Source organism: Glandiceps talaboti, chromosome 14, assembly GCF_964340395.1.
Source record: "Glandiceps talaboti chromosome 14, keGlaTala1.1, whole genome shotgun sequence".
In the NCBI taxonomy this organism is placed as follows: Eukaryota; Metazoa; Hemichordata; class Enteropneusta; family Spengelidae; genus Glandiceps; species Glandiceps talaboti.
In genome coordinates, this window is record NC_135562.1 from 4,420,745 (window position 1) to 4,442,109 (window position 21,365).

General features: G+C 36.1%; 1 protein-coding gene across 1 annotated transcript; it reads right to left on the reverse strand.

Annotated features, from left to right (window-relative positions):
• Positions 1-1,820: 1,820 nt before the first annotated feature.
• LOC144445845 (ATPase family AAA domain-containing protein 2-like) lies at positions 1,821-21,024 on the reverse strand. The gene is made up of 24 exons (XM_078135487.1): positions 20,914-21,024; positions 19,800-19,855; positions 19,308-19,417; positions 18,771-18,940; positions 17,522-17,676; positions 16,792-16,874; positions 16,008-16,116; positions 15,301-15,532; positions 14,153-14,443; positions 13,264-13,512; positions 12,799-12,889; positions 11,934-12,248; positions 10,827-10,995; positions 10,009-10,195; positions 9,526-9,711; positions 9,182-9,317; positions 8,532-8,728; positions 7,700-7,859; positions 7,206-7,328; positions 5,387-6,564; positions 4,197-4,314; positions 3,370-3,488; positions 2,699-2,827; positions 1,821-1,948 (listed from the first exon to the last, which is right to left on the reverse strand). The coding sequence occupies exons 1-24, from the start codon at positions 21,022-21,024 to the stop codon at positions 1,910-1,912; spliced, it is 4,713 nt and encodes a 1,570-aa protein (XP_077991613.1). The 3' UTR covers positions 1,821-1,909.
• Positions 21,025-21,365: the final 341 nt, after the last annotated feature.

Below are 21,365 nucleotides of genomic sequence, written 5' to 3' on the forward strand. Positions count from 1 at the left end.
AAAGAGACACATCTTTCTCAAGTCTACCTGTCGCATGCTCATTGTAAATCGAGAAATTTGACGTTTACAACTTTAATTTTCTCTTCTTGCAATAGTAGGAATGGTGTAAACTGTTTTATTTCAGTTTCAGGTACAATGTGACTAATATTAGAGTTTTCAGTAATACTTACATTTTACAAAAAAGCTCACTATGTCATGAACGGCAAGATGCAAGTGTTGATGAGAATGACAACACAAACATATACGTTATCATATTTGCTCTCATACTAGGAACCCTGAAGACAATGTTATGATGTACATCATCTGCACTTACTGTTACTCCTATATTTGAATTTCTGCTTCGTAAAATGGTACATACACACGTATATTTGGTCCTGCGTTGTGATTATATATTGAGTAATCCCCTGATGTTGTTAACAGCATACTTTATTTAAAAAAATGTTTCAGTCTATTAATTTGCTTCTCTGCTAAACATTTGATACAAAGTTACAAAATGTGGATGACCTAAGGTGTAACAATGTAGCAATCCCTGATTGATCAAAGTGAATAAAACTCCCTGATTGGTAGATTCTGACAATGACAACATTTGTGTATAAGCCAATAAGTAAACAGGTAGGTGAATACTGGGATGGTTGGAACTTTGTTACAAGACTTGAAACATTCACTAGCAGATATATTGCCATGTTTGAAAGGAGGTAGGCAAAAGTTTTCAACATGTTGGTTGATTTTAGGTCATACATGTACTTTGAGCTTTGATATAGTAGAGATTTTAACACTATTGTGCTATCCCACTAAATTTTACAATTTGATACTATACTCCCCATGATACAAGTAGGTAATACGGCAAAATGATTCTAATGACAGCCATATCTTCATTGAAAAACAGGACTTGGCATTTAAAATCTTGCAAACTACTTCCAAATCTTGTTTCATACAATACTCAACTATTCTGGTCATGGTTCTCACAGTATAATAACAGCCAGTAAACAGCACTCCTAGTGGCCAAACCAGGAAATCTTTTATCGGTGATAACCAGAATATGCTGTATTGCTCACAGCAATTGCTTTACACAGATGAACTCAAAAATACTGAATGACACACTCTGTAATCAGGTTGCATCATGGTGACACATTTTTTTGCATTAACTGTATCACAGAAAATATACTGAACAAGAGGAATCACATATGTGTGTATGTGTAATGTTAAGTCCTATTATACGAAGAAACATTCACTACTTAGGCTGTGGCGTGCATCTAGAAGGTTTTGTGTACATCTTATACTCTTGGAAAGAAAGACATAAAAGGTGAAAGTATTGTGGAAATCAATGAACAACTTCACACTAAAATTTACTTTGAAATTCAAATATGAATGGCCTGTTTATATACGGAAAAATATCTCCTCCGTAAATCCAAAGATATCTGTTATGACTTACAAAAATAATAATTGAAAACAGTCACAGCAGAAATTTGGGGAATTAACCTGTGTTTGGACAGTCAGTCCTCGAAGTCAATATGAACCTGCATGGGTTTCTATGCATTACAAATGTTTTACATACCAAACTCTAAACACGTCAGAAGTAAATGAACACAGTTGACTTGTTACCGTAAAACCTACCTCTTTGCTCAACCACATTTGTGTCTTGGAATGAATGTATTAAGGGCTTCTTCTAAAATTCTAAAAATGAAGCCTCTACTCCTGCTGTTAATTATAATCAGATAGGTTGCCAAGGTGACTGTACATACAATAGGTTGCTATGGTGACTGTACATGCCTGTTTTGAACACATCTTCTCAAACAAAATTCATTGAAAAGATTTCTTCTGTACAATAGATGGGGTTGGCATTTGCGAGCCATGTGGTCTGAAAATGTTTCTCATAATACTGCCTTGACGAACTTTACAATATTCACTTTCAAAGTTGGCTGAAAGCTGTGACTTTGGTGAACATCTCCTGTAAAGAAACATAAATAAAGACATGTATTAAACTTTTGCTGGTGAAATATACTTGATAAAACCTCCACCTCTCAGCTGGATCGTCTCCACACAATGATAAACATTGCGAATCTGGTAATCCAGTCTTCAATTTACTAAGATGGGTGCAAGCTAAATCTACTGTTCTTCAATGTGGTATATTACACAATTGGGTGATAGCGTAAACATCGGAAGTACAATGTACTAAAACAGTACATTTCATGTTTAGGAACTCGGTCAATAAATCTTTGGATGCCTCCCTACTGAGACTATACCAACATCCATACAATAGCTTATCACTGTTGTGTCAAGTTGTTGTGACAATAATTTTAGTTTATGTCTATCTTAGTAAACCGAAGACTCTATTACCAGTCTGAGAGTAATATGTACAATGCTAAGGAATAGAGTAAAGACTTGGTAAAGTAGAAGTCCAAAAAAAGTGTTCATTAGGTTGGTGCAAACTTTTTGGACTGACCATCTTCTTAACAATACCATGTTTCCATTATAAATATAGAATACTTTATAGATGGAGAACATGCCAATATACCTATATTTAACAGCAGTGTATCCTCAAAACTAATCCTATGCACACGTGACGCATGGCAATATCTTGAGAGACCCTTCAATTTGGTGTTCCCTTAATTAATACTAGTCAGGAATAACTGCAAATCAAGACAATTATCTCAATAGGAATAATAATATACACGATTAAACTATGGTGGAAACTTACCTCAATAAGTGTTGTCTTGTCATAGTCTTTCCGATGGGTATATATACATTGACACAGCACACTGTGAAGTTTTTCTAAGTTCTCTATGTTAAAATTACATGTCACCTTAACTGTATAGTCCAGAAAATCCTAGTAAGAGATATAAAGCATTGTAACAACTCATTTGAAGATCAGTTATAAAGGCTTGGTTCGGGAGAGGACTAAAATTTAGGTGTCTGTCATATCTATAGAAAATTTGGTCCTAAACAAAGTGATAATCTCAATCCAATCTGTATGGTTCACTGATGAGATAACACTAATGTGAGAACCTAGGACTGAATCATGTGCCTTTACGACAGTTTAACACTCATGAAGACTAATATTAAGATGTTCATATACTGAAGTACAGCAATAGTAACTTATGAATAGAACATATTTCAACTAGTAGAATCCGCTAAAACACACCGGTATGTTTGCTTGACTGAAGTGAGCTAAGGAAAGATTTCAAGCAAGGACAAAATTAGGTAAAAACAATCTGATACAGAACGGGGTGTTGTGTTATACAGGATCACCTTTCTTTAAGCTTTGTACACGAGTCTGACTCAGCTTTATGGGGACTGTTCTTATCAATAACATACAGGTACCTTCGTACCCTTAAAAATAGTTAATATAATATATATATTTATAATCACCTTTAGTTTGTCATGATCTACTACAAGAGGTGGGGTTGGTTCTTGTAATATTTCTATGGCTTTTTGTCCTTGTAGTGTTGCAGATCTTGCCCTCGTCATACGTATCATTGGTGCACTTTCTGTACAACAATCATATAAACATATCAAATTTGCTCATTAACATGAAAAGTATACATGATACATAATACAATAGATGGAACCTACAATAGAACATTGTTAAACTCCCACCATTTGATTCCTTTGTTCAATCTGCAGTCTGGAAGATTTCCAGTGACACATGTACAAAAAAAAATTGTATGTCCGAGTCTCAGTGAAGTCAGTACACATTACACCACATGCAAGCCAAGTTGAATGTACATTGTATTCTAAGAAAATATATGGAATGTATGTCTGAGTCGCTGTGAAGTCAGTACACATTACACCACATGCAAGCCAAGTTGAATGCACATTGTATTCTAAAAAAATATATGGAATTTACACCCTGGAATTTACAAAACAATTTGTGTCTATAATTCTATAATTCTGCAGTGTTCAGAATATGTATAACAATATTACTCGTACTTTTCCCAATTTTTTTATAAATTACGTTACGTACATAATTCCCAACTATTTTTCGTTCAATCAGCTGGAAAATTCTTATGAACTAAAGGCTTTGTCACAGCTTGTCTTTGACTTAAACGTAATATGGCCCTTTTGGTCACTCATATTTTCCTTTACTAAGCAACAAAAAAGTCTTGGGACATAATATCTAATAATCATACAAAACAATCAGTAGCAGTAAGTGTCAAATTCCATAAGGACAAAAAAAAAAAGACTCATCGTTTTACCTTCTTCCATCACTTCTGCCTCACTGCCAGTATTTTTCTCCTTTTCTTGTCCATCCTTATCTTCAATTTCTGTAGTCTGGTCTGTTTCTTTTGTGAGATTCGGGATCTCCTTGTTTGTCTATTGGGTAAAACATATGTTTTGTATGATTGCGGTTGGGAGTGAAGGATGGGTTAATAAGACATGGGCAAACACAACCCTTCCAACAACAATGTTGGACTTGAGACCCTTAAAAGCAAGTATACATGCAAACATGTCCCAGTAGTACTTTCCTTCCCCCACCCCATATCACACTCCAGTGTGTTATCTTACTTCTACGCCAATCTGATGCACCAACTGACACAGAGTAATTGTTTGTGACATATTAAAATTTGGTATTTCACTATCCTTTTAAAGGTGATGAATCCATAGAAAATCCAGTTTTTTAATCAAAAGTGTGTCTTTTATTGAGGACATACTAGCAAATATGATTTGGTATATTTACTATTCTACATATACCTGTAAATGCAAATCCACTCTCAATGGGTAAGCTGGTAAAATCTACCATGGTTCCCCAGTCATATACCCAGGTTCCCAAACAAAATTATGTTAGAGTGTATGGGAAACTATGTAGCTTTTACCCCATTCTTCCTCTCTGTTACCGGGGTTCCCCAACCTTAGTAAAAATACTGCATTCTACTAGAGGTACATGTAGGTGTTGGTAGACTAAGTGAGAGGTACATGTAGGTGCTGGTAAGCCTAAGAAGACTTAGTCTATTAGAAGTATGAAACTTAAATTGTATTTGTGAACAGGGATGATGATAACAGATACTGTACAACTGTACATGTATCAAGTGCAAACATAAAGTAAAAACCCTCCCGAAACAGATTTTACTAACTATTAGCTTATACAACTATTTCAGACAGTCCCTTACAACAAACTCAAATTGTCACTTCTTGTCAATTTTTCAAAATACACAATGTACTTTAAACCCGGACATTTTCTTATAGACTTATTTTCACCTTTATCACTGGAAAACAAAATTGCAAAAATAAAGTCTCCAAATGCTTTCTTGTACATGAACATAACATACAAGTCTGGTAATCAGTAAAAATGAGACTTTGAGAACTAAATGAAGACTGTAAAATGGCAAAATTTTCGAGTGGTGAAAATATCTTTGTCTGCTATGTATGCAACTCTTCATATACTCACTTCAACTGGATCACACTCTTGTAACTGCTGTTCTCCATTATCAATCGGTGTTGAACACATGATTTCCTCTTTATCCTTATCGACATTGTTTTGTGCATCAACACACTTATTGCTGTCACTTGTGCTAAGCTTTCTAGTCTGTCTTACACCACAGTCACTGGCATTCTCTTTATCATGTACCTCATCTTGCTTTTCTGATTTTTCATCAACTTCAGAAGAATGTAATCTCTGTCGATTCAACCTTATCACTGGTCCACTCTTAATACTTTCATCGTCACTGCATTTTTCATTTTCACTCTCCTTTTCCTCTTCCCTACTTTCATCACACTTTTGTTCTTCATTGTCAACATTATTTTCTTCTTCTTCTTCGTTTTCAGTATCTTTTTCATCCTCCACCTCTTTTTGTTCATTATTATCATTGTAAACATTTGGTTTAGGTTTGGTGGGTTTTCTCTTTGTGGCATTCCCCATAGCCCAGGCTGATCTCCGTCTTCTTGGCTTTTTCCGAAGAGGTTCCCTTTGTATAATATCAATATTCTCATCCTCATTTCCTGTATCCATTTCATCATGTTCCTCCATATCTTGATCCGGGTCATTCCCATCGTCTTCCATTGAGACATTCATTTCATCCTGGTCTTTGTCATCCTCTTCTTCTGTTTCCTGGCCATCGATTTTTACCTTTCGTTTTGATGTCTTCGGTTTTCGGACATATCCCTTGGCCCATGCTGAGCTTCTCCTCCTTTTTCTTTTCTTCTGACTACTTTGTACAGTGGTTGTTGTTTCTACTCCTTCTCCTTCCTCCTCATTAGCAGTGTCTCTTTCTTCTGTGTCCTGGTCCTGATCTTGTTCATTCACCTCATTCTCTGTACCTTCATCAGACTTTGGCGCTGCTCTAGGTTTCTTCTTCGTTGATACTAAACCTCTCGACCACTTTGAAATCCGTCGTTTTGGTTTTTTCTTGCTCTGCTTTGCCATGTGATACATATAGTCAGAAAGATTATATTCAGAAACCTCTGAAATAGGATACATGTCCATCCCATTGGCTTTTCTGTTTTGTTTTAAGGTAGGTGGGGAATGTGTTTTTGCTGCAGCTGTTGAAGTTGAAGGTACTGGGTTTGAAGGTTTCTCCAACGGTTTCACATGGTAATAGTTGGGTGCAGTTTTAGCTGGAGTATACCCTGTCAAGATAAAAACAGCACACAATCCATAAATGGCTTCATTTGCCAAATTACAGCAAATTTTGAATCTGCATCCCATGTCATATTAGACACTTACCAACTCGAGTTCTAAAAACTCTTGATTGTGAAAACTTAACATTGACTGAACGGAGTTGTTGTTGACACTCCTGTTAATAATACATTAATGATAAGTGACAGTAATGTACACAGAACTGAATCTATTCAGTCTACACTGCACCAAGCCAATACGACAATGGCAATCATGGTGTTAGTTTACTAAAGACAGATGTCTACTGAAACTATTGTCGTTTGATGTGGTAGACTCGACATGTGGTGATTGTAGTGTCTATGCTGTGCAGATATAATCACCCTGTAATCAAGATAGCCTACACATTCGAAGTCTGCAAAAATATATCCTGCAAGTCATGGACGTCATAAGAAATGCTACCCTACTGCAAGTACTTAAACCAATGTCCATTCAATAGCTCATATCAACATGTCACAACAATAACTTTCAGGCTGTGTCTATCTTCATGCACCAAAACTGCAATTACCACTGTAGTAACTTCAGTAGTTACAACACAGAACTCAGAATATTGAGTGAAAACTGAAAACAATAAAAGTCAACAAACTTGCCATACCTCTCCGCTTTCTTGACTCCACAATAGAATCACACATCTTTTCAAACTCTGGATCAAGTTCACTGTCCACTATTGCTTGGGCAACATCTTGAAGTTCACAAGCACGATGACGGATTATCTTATCTGTTGTTGTATAGATAGACAAATAATGTTAATATTACTTCAAGCTACACTAGCTGCAAAGGGTCAGGTATTTTTTCTTCAAATTTTGTGAGATACATGTATGACTTACTCTTATACACCATATGGTGTACTGAATCATTTCAATGTAAACTTGGTAAAGGTCAGTGTGCCCTTTAAACCAATTTGACACGCCACTGAAGCACAATTTGGTGTTCCCCTATCTCTTAGAGTCTTACTATGTGGTGACTCGCAAGAAATGCCAATTTTTTATCATTTTGACTCACAATAACAAAAGTAGGCTATCATTAAATTAGAGGGCACACTGGTAAAGATCAACTGACATTTAAGAAACTGGTGCATCCCTTACTTACCTGAAGGATCTCTATCTGGGTTATACTCCAAAGCATTGTTGCATATTAATCTAACGTGGTCAAGGAAACCCTTCACATTGTTGTAATGATGTAAGTCTATCTTCTTCATCATGGACGACATATCCATTGGTGTCTTGATGACATCTAGGTAATCTGGAACCTACAATTGAAAAGAGTTTTGTAAGGGGTCTGGCAAGTATGTAACACCTAAAATGGACAAGCTTTTAATAAAGACTTGATTCAGAGTATTGCATAGGTGCTTGAGATGTTCTCTAAGGCAGTAATTTCATGAGCAAATGAGTAAAAACAATGAATGTGCAGCTAAAAACGCCACGAGTAAGACTGTAACTCACACGTTATAGAGTTCTGATATCATAGATATATCTATGTTAATCCACAACAGCATATTTTGCCCCCCCCAAAAAAATAAAATAAAAAAATAATAAATAAATAAATAAAACAAAACAAAACAAAACAAACATGGTCTATCCTTGACATGCTAAGCTGGCAAAGGGGCATGGCATGAAGGGTTTCCTCATATTCAAAGTTGAAAACAATCTTATAGTTATTGTACACCATACATTCGTTCGTAGCCTGTACTACAAAAGCAATTGTACTTTTTTAAGCAATTTCATGAACATGAAAGTATCATGCACGAATTTGCATACAGGTATGCATTAATGATTTTGGTATTGCATTGAAGTGCAAACAACAATAGTATGCACAGTCACTGTTCACACACCAGTGCAAGTAATCTCTGGTATATATGTAATAATACCACTAGTATGCACACACACCAGTGCAAGTAATCTGGTATAACAAAGTATCTTACTTCTTCAAGGTCTACAGGTCTAGTAAAGATCTTGAACTTTCTGTCACTGGCCAGCCGTGTTAAAATATTTCGTAAAAACAAACGTAATTCCCTCATTGTCATTTCTTCCTGTTGATGCAATCTTTGCAGCTCTGTGTCGTTCAGTTTTCTTGGCTCTGGTTGGGGTGCTACTGGCAGTTCTTCCAATACCCGTACAGCTGTCAATACAATAATATAAAAGTAAATAATAATACATTAACAATTTTGCTGAACTGAATTAAGGCTATATAAATGGGACACCACTCCTGGAAATATTAAGTCACTTATTGTGTTCTGGTGCATTATTTCATCATTTCACATCACCTACATATACATCATGCTCGATTTCAGAGAACACCATTTTGAACGTATGCCACATTTGGAGATGTTTGCTGTGGGCCACATAGCCTCATAGGTTTCAGCAGAAATACATATATGCAATAGGTGTATAATCAATATTCATAGATTTTCACATAAGGTAAGGAGTCCATGTTCACAGCTGTGTATTTCGAATTACCACAGACATTAAAATTTCATGAAACGAAAGCCTTTTTACCTACTTCCAATTCTATAATTCAATCTTGGCCAGGCCTACCTCACAATCAGGCAAAGTTATTTAAAACACATTTTACCTGCTTGTTTTCTTCTTGGTGGTGGTTTTGCAGCTTGAATGATGATCACATCATGGAAGAAATTTCTTCTTTCTTCTTCATTTGGCAGCCTAACATTGATGACTTCACCTCCTACTGGATTAAATAATTGCTGTACCTACGATTGTAGATAAAAATATGATGTTGTAAAACTTTAGTGAAGGAAAAGTCCAGCTAGACTTACTTCTGCATTTAGTACACATCACAGCTATCCTTACCTTTCGTGTCCAGACACTTACTGACTTTGACTGTCCATGACAATAATTTTAAGTTGAATAAATCTTTTATGCTACATTAAATTGAAATTATCAATTTTGAACACATACCTGAGAATCCAATTGCATGTGTTTTGATTCACTTGTTGCTAGTAGAAGTACTGGAGACGATGGAGGTAGATCTTGTAGCAGTGTTAAGAAAGTAGCCCTGAGTGTCTCGTTGATCACGTTCCACCACTGTTCAATGTGAGGCATGTAAATGATAGAGGGCGCTGTCCGTCTCGCTTCACGGAACACCTGTTAGAAAATTCAAAGGTAAAAGTTGTTGTGACTGATTTTATACTTGTACTACATTATTTGCTTACAAATATATATATAAATAATAAAGAGTATTCATAATGTGCTTGTTCTCCCAAGAGCTCCTGATGCTGACAAAGAACGAAAATAAAAATGTAAGGACACAGGGAACAACTGGAATAATGGCATGTCAACATGTTGCAACAATAGTTTAGAGTTTAGAGTTTTCAGTTAGGTGAAAGCTCACTTTCTGCTCTTCTATTCTTTACAAAAGATGAATAGGTGGACAGATCTTACCTGAGCACACGATTCTTCTGGAGTTTTGACACTGACCCCAAACAATGCAGGCAGGTCGAGACAATAAACTGGAAACCTCTCCATACTGTGTAGTATTGATGGCGCCAGATGTGAACTTTGACCCTGACCTGGCTCACCAGCTATCAACAACCGAGGCCGATGTGCTGATGGCGACTGACAAACTGAACTGTAGAATGACAACAGGAAAACACATGATTTTATTCTGAGTGAAGAACAATTGTAGGCATTTTAGTGAATTTTGTAATGCAGTAGTTGGGAAGATCAGAGCAGTATGTAAATGTATCCTGTTTTATAGTACACATAGAAACTTTTCCTAAAGACTTTTTTTGTGTGTGCATATTTTGCCGAGAAAAAAATGCATGACAATAAGTATGACAATAAGAAGTGACTAAAATACCCCCCCCCCCCCTTTACATAATAGTGCACCAGGCTTAGTATTCATAGAACTTGTTAAAAGTTTATTCTTTGAGAGCTAGTTGAAACCACTAAAATTGCAAAATTTCAAGTGGCGATATTATCTATGTTTACAGTACTACACACACTACTACATCAATTTAGTGTGGTTCTGTGGGGTTGGCTGGAGGGCACCTACAGTTTTACCATGTGTGCAATAGGGTGGGGGTTGGGGGCAGTGGGGGTAGAAATGAAGATGAAGCTGAAGGTGGGAGGTATCACTGTATGACAATGGAGTGGGTTCGCATGGATGGATATGAAGGTTTGTACATTGTACATGAACATATCAAGTTCCATGTTCTTTTAACTAAGTTGAAATGCTCATACATTGCAATAACTCATACCTAGAAAACCGTAGGAATGTTTGTGAAGCTTCAGTGGTTTGGAACTGAGGCATTAGACTTCTTCTACCTCTGCCTCTGGAAGATTGGTTTTCAAAGATACATACACTGTCATCGTCACTGTCATCTTCATCTAAGGCATCAAGGAGCATGTCACTTGAATTCAGTGATTCTGGCAAACAATGAATTCAACACAAATATTAGTAGAATCTTACATATACTACATGTATCATGAATAACTCATTTTATTATGGCTAGCCTGGTCAACGTATAAATTGTGCAGGTCTAAATACATGTGATGAGCTATCATGGACATTGTCATAGACTCTCTTACAGCCCTCGGAGCTTCGTTTTACTAAAATTAAAGCTAAACGAATTATTTTGTATGTACCGATGCCAGCTAATTAACCGTACTTGAATATCCTTGTACTATGTGCCCTCATCGACCATGATAGAGATAACCATTCGTTGACGTGTGACTGCGACGCTCCGTGTTATCGCGAAGCCCCGGACTACACGTCAATGAACAGACATCTCTATGTGGTCGATGAGGGTGCACAGTACAAGGTTGTTCGAGTACGATGGAATACGTTATGTAGATGGTATCAGTACATACAAAATTATTCATTTAGCGTCGATTTTAGTAAAGCGAAGCTCCGAGGACTGTGAGAGAGTCTAACATTGTCAATGTTTTTGTTAAGGGTCACCGGAGTAAGTACATGCAGGTACAGTAATATGTAAACCTGAGTTCCAACCAATTATGGCAGTATGTATGAAAATTAGCATACATGTAATTTGTAAATTATATTAGGACGACCCCCCCCCCCCCCCCCCCCCCCCCATTGTGGTCAAGTCCATCGATAGATTAATGTTAACAAGTGACAATAATATTTAGAATTTGTCTTCAAATGCAAATTCATCTGTGTTGGTAAAGTAATGCTAGTTTCAGTTTGCATCTATCACACAATAGTTACTTGTTAATATTATTCTGTCTTTCTTTTTTTGTATTTGTATTTGAAATAATGAAATACCTGTAATTAAATAATAGTATATAATAATAATGTCTTGTCGAAAGGAACTCATTGCTATAATATATTACTTATTCCTTACCTTGGGAATTATTAGAACTGCCCTGACTAAATGCAACTGGGAAGAGTTTATTGAGAGAGTCTGTAATTTCATTAATGACATTCTGTAGAAGTGGTCTGACAATAGGTGTTAGAGAGTGTCCAGGTGAAGTGACAGACCGTTGTGATGTCGGTACAATGTTTTGTGTAGCTTGGAAGAAATCCTTGGCTGACATTTGTATGGAGTTTACATCAAGTTGAAGTTTCTCATTGGTAGCATAGATTTGTGGATATCGTCTCCGAAGAGCTAACAATGCAGCCTCTGTACATAAAGCTTTGATATCAGCACCAACATACCCTGAAAGGAGCAACACATACTCTTGTTATCATGTATACATGTGCAAAATGTCTGTCTATCTGTCTGTATGTATGTATGTATGTATGTATGTATGTATGTATGTATGTATGTATGTATGTATGTATGTATGTATGTATGTACATACGTACATATGTATCATAATCACTGATTGTATGTATGTATGTATGTATGTATGTATGTATGTATGTATGTATGTATGTATGTATGTATGTATGTATCTGGCCCCTTGTGATCGCTTCTGAACAGCACCCCTAGTGGCCAAACTATACCATCTTTTGTCTTTCTGCTAACCAGAATATGGTATCATTACATAGTCCATTGAAATGAGTTGATGGCATCTTGAAACAACACAACTGATATGGGTTCATTTTAGCTTTCAATTGACTGGTAAGGGCAACACTGAAAACATATGAACTTACTGGTCCAAACACATCTCTCTGCAACCTCTTTGAGGAAAGCATCATAGTTTTGTACTTACCAACACATCTCTGCAACCTCTTTGAGGAAAGCATCATAATTTTGTACTTACCAACACATCTCTCTGCAACCTCTTTGAGGAAAGGATCACATAGTTTAGGACTCCATTCCTTGGTATGAATCTTTAGTATACTGAATCTTGCCTGGGAAAAAGTAGAATACAGCTTTACTCAGTACAAATCATGATTATGAAATTTGCTACAGTTATGATCTTCTTTTGACTATCACAGTAGTGTACAGATGCATGGCAACATGGTGACTTGCATGTCACTAAGCCTCCTCCCCTTTCTGAATAGATACACAATCTGCTTGAAGGAGGATAAAAGTGAGGCTAGTTATATCTTAGCTGCATTTCTTTATGGACAGTGGATACAGAAAAGTCATTTATAATGTCTCACCCTTGCGTACACTACTTTGCTTCACCATGAATGGGGTGTGCGGTGGTGGTGGTGGTGGTGGGGGGGGGGGAGATTAGGCGATGATAACACTCACATTATCATTATCAAATTTGACTTACATCAGCTGAAGGTAGTGGAAACAAAAACTCTCTGTCAAATCTCCCTGGTCTTCTCAATGCTGGATCTATAGAGTCAATTCTATTGGTTGCTCCAATCACTACAATTTCACCTCTATTATCCAAACCATCCATTAAAGCTAACAATGTAGATACTATAGAACTGTGGATCTGGTCTTGTCTACTCGATCTGACTGGAGCCAAACCATCAATCTCATCAAAGAATATGATAGAAGGACGCATAGTATAGGCCTGAAATCAAAGATAAAAAAGTACTTGACTGATTATTCTACTGTGAAACTTAGTGAGAGCTACTTTAGTTTTAATACAACAGTACACATATAACTACAGCTGTCAAGAGTTTGTGAGTAACAGTTTCTTGTTTAGAGCAATGCATACTATTCAGGTAAAGTATGATAGAAGGGTGCATGGTGTAGGTCTGCAATCAAAGGAAAGACTATATTTGACTGATTATGAAACCTTGTAAAAAGTATTTCACCTTTTAAATCCCTGGGTTAAGTCACATATTTAATACTGTCATCAGTTTTCTTGTTCAGAATGGTACAATACAGGTAAAATCTACCAAATTTTTCACAGCCATTAAACTGAGACACTGCATGTTAACTAAAATTGTCAGGAATCTGGAAATCAGGAAACAACTTAAATTATACCCCCCCCCCCCCTCCCTCTCTCTCTCTTACAAGGACTCTCAGACCATGGCAAATGGTAAAGAGTGTCTTTATAAAACCTAAAGTTATAACAAACACTTGAAAATAGTGCATATTAATGCTGATTTAAGAGCCTGTGTTTCAGCGACATACCCTAAGATAAGTTTAGAGTCAGAATACAGTTAATTAAAAGATGTATAATATTCAATACACAAATAACTTACTTGGTCAAAGAGTAACCTGAGCTGTCTTTCTGACTCTCCCACCCATTTACTGAGGCAATCAGCTCCTTTCCTCATGAAGAATGACACTCTTTTATCCTCTCTGCTACACTCATTAGCCAGTGCTCTGGCTACCAGTGTTTTCCCAGTGCCTGGTGGTCCATGGAATAGTACACCTCTAGGTGGCGTGATTTTAAATCTTTCAAACACCTCTGGGTAAAGTAATGGAAAGACGACCATTTCTTTCAAAGCTTGGATGTGTCTACCAAGACCACCAACAGTCTCAAATGTAACCTAAAACACAAATAGATGAAAGTGAAAATTAATGTTTTTGGACTCTTGGTTTACATTGGACATAAAATATTGCTACTCGAAGTCAGGAAATTAAGATTGACAGATAATAGCAACCAAATGGAATTATATTTCAGCAAAGTTGTACCATACGAATTAGACATTTTTATTTATGATGACAGCGGTGAAAAAAACAAGAAAAAACAACAACATTTGCCTTGTAAAAATTGAAAAATATGAAAAATATGACATTAATATACACACGTATCAAATTTCATCATAACATAAACAAACAATATTTTAATGTTTTTGCTGATATGTTGAATATATAAAGAACAAACTGTGAAAATATGGATTCAATACCTTCATTTTTAACAAAGTTATGACATTTTTACTAAGTAAAGAATGGGGATGAAAAATAGCCTGTGCAACAACCTTAACTGTAAGCAACAATATTTTATCTATAAAAAACATGAAATTAACTTTCACATACAAATATACAGTATTCTCCATGAACAAAGTAATGACTTGAGGGGCAAAATACTTGTCAGTTTTGAGCATCCTCAACTGAAAATAATACTCCAACAACTCTATCCAAAATGCACTGTGCCTGGCCACAGACTGGAACACATACTGTATATACATGCATGGTGTGATTGATCTCCTAGCGTTTCTGTGAAGAAAAAAATCTAGGAAGACCATTGTACATGTAAATACATTACTAGTACATGTATTTGAAAACTGTGTATCAAAGGTGACATTACCTATTGCACAAATATACAGTCAATAACATTTATTTCATCTTTTGTTATAAGAGCTATTAAACCCTGGATAAAAAGTGGTTATGATTTACAACTTACAGATCTGTCAATGGTCATAGGATCTACATCTGCTAAACTTGTACCAATCTTAGTACGGTCTTTCAACAAACCAGACTGGGCTACATCTTCTGGTAACAGATTCATTGGAAGACATCTCATTCTTGCTCTAGCCATACTCTTGGCTTTCCTACGTTCAAATCGTCTTTCATCATCTGAGGAGTCTGAAGACGATGAACTTGTAGATGAGCTATTGTGAGTAGCATGTCGTCTTCTGATTCTGATAAACATAAACATAAACATAAACAACATAAACATATTTCACATATATACCATTCCTTGTCATGAGAACTGTTTTACACTTTTAGGGCACAGGCACCCAAGACTCCGGAATATTCAGTGTGAAACTTGAATACATTATTTCTGCTGACTCCCATGATGCAATAGCATACAGATACCCTAGAAAGTCACAAAATCAATTTGATGTATCTCTAAAATTGCAAGTAGGTGATGTAACATCATGAAAATCCTAAAACCTATAGTTTATGAAAATGTCTCTCTATTTCCGGGAGTGGCATTCCCCTTTTGAAATAAAGTGATTTTGTCTTACGGTTAACGTGATAACATATTTTACTCTACATAGCTCTAGCAATGTGATATTTCACTGCTTGAGACTCTACAAGGCCTATCATCATGGCAATAATTTACCTCTTCAGGCTCTATAACAGTTTATTAACTTGAAATTGTACCTTTTGAGGCTTGGACTTCTCATTGGTGTCATAGGTCCTTGATAATGCTTCCTGAGTGTCTTAGACGGTGAATCAAACAAACTTGGATTCTTCTTTCTTCGTTGTCCGGCTGAGAAAACATATCAAGCAAAGTGAAATTTCTCTAAGTCAATGTTTTCTCTGGTACGCATGACATGCAAGATTTGGGGATTAATAATAATACAAGCGAATTTATTCTGCGCCTGTTTTCTGAAGAGCTCCAGGTGCAGACAAAATACTAACAAAATGAAAGGATACAGAGAAACAATTGAAAACATGGAAGGATGTAGAGAGAACTGTGTAAGTGAGCGAGAGTTTAGATTGAAATTGGTCAGTTTTATGGGCAGAGTGGAAGGAAGATTTAGAGTGAGAGTGATGAAAACTGTGGGGAATACTGTTCCAAATTGAAGGAGCAGTGTCAGTCGCCGAGTTTCTTAGTGATAAATGTGTCTTTAGGATGCGTGAGTCAGAAGAAGACCAAAGTTGTTTATGGGGAGCATAAAGGTGAAGACTAATCATAGGACATACAACAATCATCAAATCTGAACACTTTTATGAAGAAACTGAAGACATACACGGTGAAAAAAAGCTTGACCCTTTTTCGGGCCCTTCAACAGTACCATGGTTCTGGAGTTTGGCACATTATAAATTATTATTATTAGATTAGATTACATTAGATTAGATTAGATTAAATCATCTCACATAAAATCACACACATGAAATGAGCAGTAATGTGGGAGAAAACTATGTTTTGATGGACACATACCCTCAGGTTGAATTATAAATCTCTGAGGTGCTGACTTCTTCTCACGAAGGAAATACTTCTGCCTTGGTCTCTCTTCCGAAGAACTCTCTGAGGGAAAGAAAAAACATGCAAAAAGTATTGATTACCCATAATGCACAACACTTGTCAACTTTAACAGTACTACTATCCCTATCATTAGTAAACTGTGGCAAGAAAACTCAGTTTGAAATCAATATTTTTTCATAAAGTGGTCCATGTAGACCCCTGGTTTTAGATTTAGGTGGTCAACAACAAGGTACATAGGTGGTCAATTTTAAGTCACTATCAATGTTACTATTGTTATATTCATTACATTTGCAAATTTCACTGCTGCAAATTGAATTGGTAGACCAGAACTAAAACTCAAGGGTCACTACCACAGCAAAATTCAAACCCTGGAAGTGATATAAATGGAAATATGTGGCCATATAAATGAGGAATTGGGTATTTATTTTGGATTTTTAATTTACAACACAATTTTACCATGGTTTCCTACTTGAAAAATCTATGTGAAACAACATATGCCAAGTATTGAGTTACAAACAAGGACTTGGTCTATGTTGTTGCACATTGATTTTTCACATAGGAAGCCATGATAAAATTGTTTTATAAATTAAAAATAAAAAACCACCCAATCCTCATCCATATGGCCACTTTAAGAAACATTGCATTTCTCTGACTGACTGACTGACTGACTGAAGAACAGAAACACTCTTCACCTTCACTGCTATCGCTATCATCGGAATCATCGGAATCTGCTGTTTCTTCATTCTGTCCATCATTTATGGGTACACCATACACATTACGTTCTTTAGGGGGTGGTCGTTTTCGTTTTACTCGTGAGTACATGTCTAAGGCCAGGAACTCCTATCAAACAGAAAACACACGAATATTGTTACATGTATGCTCTATCAATACAGCCTAGAAAGCTGCTGTTAATAACTGGTATTTGAAGGTGACAAATGGTCCAATGCACATGAATTATTGTAAATACCTGCATTCAGCAGGTGACATTCTAAATTTACTGGCAATTAACAGGTGAAAATTCAAATTTAGCTGCATTTGACAGACAACTTTTGAAGCTCTCTTCCATATTGACTATTTCCATGATAATGGGAATCTTTTTGTTTGCATTATTGTTATTCAACAGCATTGATGATTATTTTTATCCAACAGATAAATATGATATTTGTCACAACAAATATTGATAAGAATTAAAATTTTATATATATTATTTTACTTTGCTCCTAAGTATTACATTTTAGGAACATTTTGCACCCAGGAGTAAATTGATCCTAAGAAATCTTACTCAGAGTTAACTTAACAATACCATCAGTTTCAAGTAGGTTACAACTAGTACAACTGATGTTGAACTGTACAAGTAAGTGACTTATCTTTTATTTCACTTTAATTCTACACTACAGAAACAGACAATAAATACAATTTGTTTTATTTGATTTGCAGATAATGAAAGTCATCAATGATTATTTTGTCTTGATACCCCTTACCCACATCCTAGTCATCCGATTTTCCCACACTAGCCATCCACAGTACTATTGCCATTAATGGGCTTAATGTTTTGTATGCCATTAACACCCACACGTACCGTGATACACCCCAGCACATGCAGATTCTTAGACAGACACATGCAGTGATACCCCATCTTCCTCCCATCCCCCACCCCACACCCCGACTGACACTTTCTATACATGTACATGTGTAATAATTGTGTACTGGGCTACATCTCTATTGATAAAATGCAGTATTTAAAAATGTGAATGTTTGAAAATGCATTTTTCTTTTCTTTCTCAAGTCAGTATTGTAAATTAACGTTTTATGTAAATATTTTCATGTAAGCAAATAAACTGATAAAACTCAGCTTGTGCCACTTTAATTATGGAATTATGGATAACCGTTGACCTATGTATTAACCTTTGACCTATGTATTAACCTCCACTTACCTCCTCTTCTATTTCTCTTCTTCTCCTTTCTTCTTCATCTGTTTCAGATTCAGATTCAGAATCTGACTCAGATTCTTCTGTGTTGTCTTCTCTCTTCATTTTAGATTCTTGTTTTTGTCCTCTCATCATATGTGGCATGACATCCACAGCACCTGATAATGATATCTCACCTGTTGATAAAACACATCACAGTATCCATCATTTCACGGTGAAAATTACTCAATTTTCATTCTCTAGTCAATAGTTATGAAATTATTTATCATTAAAATGACAAGACCTCAGAATTTTAGCATAAATGAAACATTCATAACTATTGTGATGATAAACTAAGTTTATCATCACAATAGAAAAAAATATGCTAATTAGGGTATAGTTCTGACCAATCAGATTCTGCACTAATTATGCAAAGGTTATCATTGGCCAATCACAATCTAGACAAACAGCTCAATATAGTAAACTTTTGACCAATCACAATTAAAGCTAAAATATACTTTCTACCTACATTTCAATAATTTTATACAGTAAAAGAAGACTTACCTAAGAGACTTGCATTGTAAGTACCATAAAGGGGTTTTCGTTGCCGACTACTCCTTCTTGGTTCATTTGTACCATTCATATACGAATGATCATTTTTCTTTTGTTGTGATCTGTATGCAAAAATACAATTATTTAATAAGTATTAAAGTGAGAAAAACCTTCTGAGGTACAGTATATGCAGCCCTGAGCAGTGTGTCCCTTCTAATGTTAGCCAAATAGTGTTGTTTTGAGTCAAAATGCGAAAACTGGCATTTCTTGTGAGTGAGTCACCACACAGTAAGCGATAGCGGAACACCAAATTTTGAAGCGTCACAAGAAATTGTGTGCGTCAGTGATGCGTCAAATTGGCTAAGACGGCACACTCACTGGCCCTAAGACCATACCATGTAAGCTTTCAGGAGAACATTCTGAATTTATATATATAAATACCTAATTAATTGAGAAAAGGAAACAAGATTCATTAATAATAAATTAAATAAAAGGAGAACATACCTTGGAGTCTTCTTGGTGAATGTTTCTATATCCCTGGAATTTTCATCTTCAATATCCTAAACAATACAATGAACAAAGAAGTTTTTTTTTTACTATAATTATATGTATAAAATAAATCGGTATATGATGTAGCTCTTTTTCTGCTGTATATATATAAATTTAAGTGTACCACTGCTAGCATTGCTTCAGTGACATTAAAATACTAAATTCCCATACCACACTTTCCATACCATTCCCACCTCAACCACCACCATTGTATCATGTATGCATATGCCAAAAGTAACATAATAATCCTGGAAATGGTCTCGCTGGAATGAACAGCCATAGACCCTACACGTCTATGAATGAACATAAATAGGCAATATTAGTACTAAGGTCCTACTTGTTTTTTCACTCAAGAATTGGGCCTTGGCAGGTTTATTTTTTCTAAGTTGCTGGTACAATGGTGTAATATTTGTAATATGTATAATGGCTAAATATTTTTTTCTTTTAAATTAATGAAAATACTTCGTCAAAATGAAATAATGTTGGTATTGTTGCAGCTTTTTATAGAACAGGACGTTCGATATGTGCTGCCAACACGTACACATACTGGTGACGTCTGCATACATCTATGTCAAGGCCATTGGATATTACTTCAGTTTATCAGACAACCAGTGACTTTTTCACGTTCGTCGTCGTAAGCAAGAACGGACAAGATTTTTCTTCGTAAGTTCAATTATTTTGACAAAAGTGTCCCGTCTACGCTACTACTACTAGCTGCCTGACCACAACGCAGAGAACGTGTGACACCGGCGAGTCGTAATGACTAGCAGTCCTGGGAATGGCGCCCTCAGTTAATACACAATGTAATATATCATGCAAATCAAGTAGCTCGATCGTGTTGTACCGACAAAAATACAATCAAAGCATTAGAAATATGATTTATAGGGAAAGACTAAATAGAATATCAATACACGATCATTATTGAACTCAACGTCAACTTTTGGAAGACACAACATGTCGGTGATAAGTCCCTGGACACTGAACTTTGCCGATTTCACTTCCGCAAACACGGTGTTGATAGTGGACGAACAATAACATCAAAATTTCGTATCGAATATTTATAACTTACTGCAAGTTCGTCGCGGTAATCGCTGCTCCTTCGTGTCCGCCTCCGATTAAGTGAGAGGAAATCTGTAGATTCGTCAAGATCGGCGCCACCGCCGTGTCGCGTTTTGACCATTTTCCTCTATTTCTGAGTCTGAATGATCTTCAGCACATCAACCATGTTGAACCATACAACATCAAGCTGAAACTACGTAAGGGTGCCCCGTAAAATAGTCCTAAAGTTCACCAGAATTCTGGTTATTAATAAGGAGGAGTACCCCAAGCTTATTTAATCAACAAATATCAAACAAATATCACCAAAAGCTAAGACTAATTGTGGCGTGGATCATATCAACCAGGGAAATTTTAACTTGGTGCGTATGGATCCACAGCTGAACTTTGTGAATAGGCGTCAGCCGGGGTTGGCGCGAAATATGTTTTGAATTTTGCTGAATATGGAAATATTTTGTCATGTCA

Excerpts from the sequence above, each read along its gene's own strand:
- LOC144445845 (XM_078135487.1), bottom strand. The coding sequence starts at position 21,024 with ATGGTCAAAACGCGACACGGCGGTGGCGCCGATCTTGACGAATCTACA. Across the intron at positions 13,513-14,152 it reads TCAGGTTACTCTTTGACCAA|GCCTATACTATGCGTCCTTC; the intron begins GTAAGTTATTTG and ends CTTTGATTTCAG. Across the intron at positions 10,196-10,826 it reads ACATTCCTACGGTTTTCTAG|TTCAGTTTGTCAGTCGCCAT; the intron begins GTATGAGTTATT and ends GTCATTCTACAG.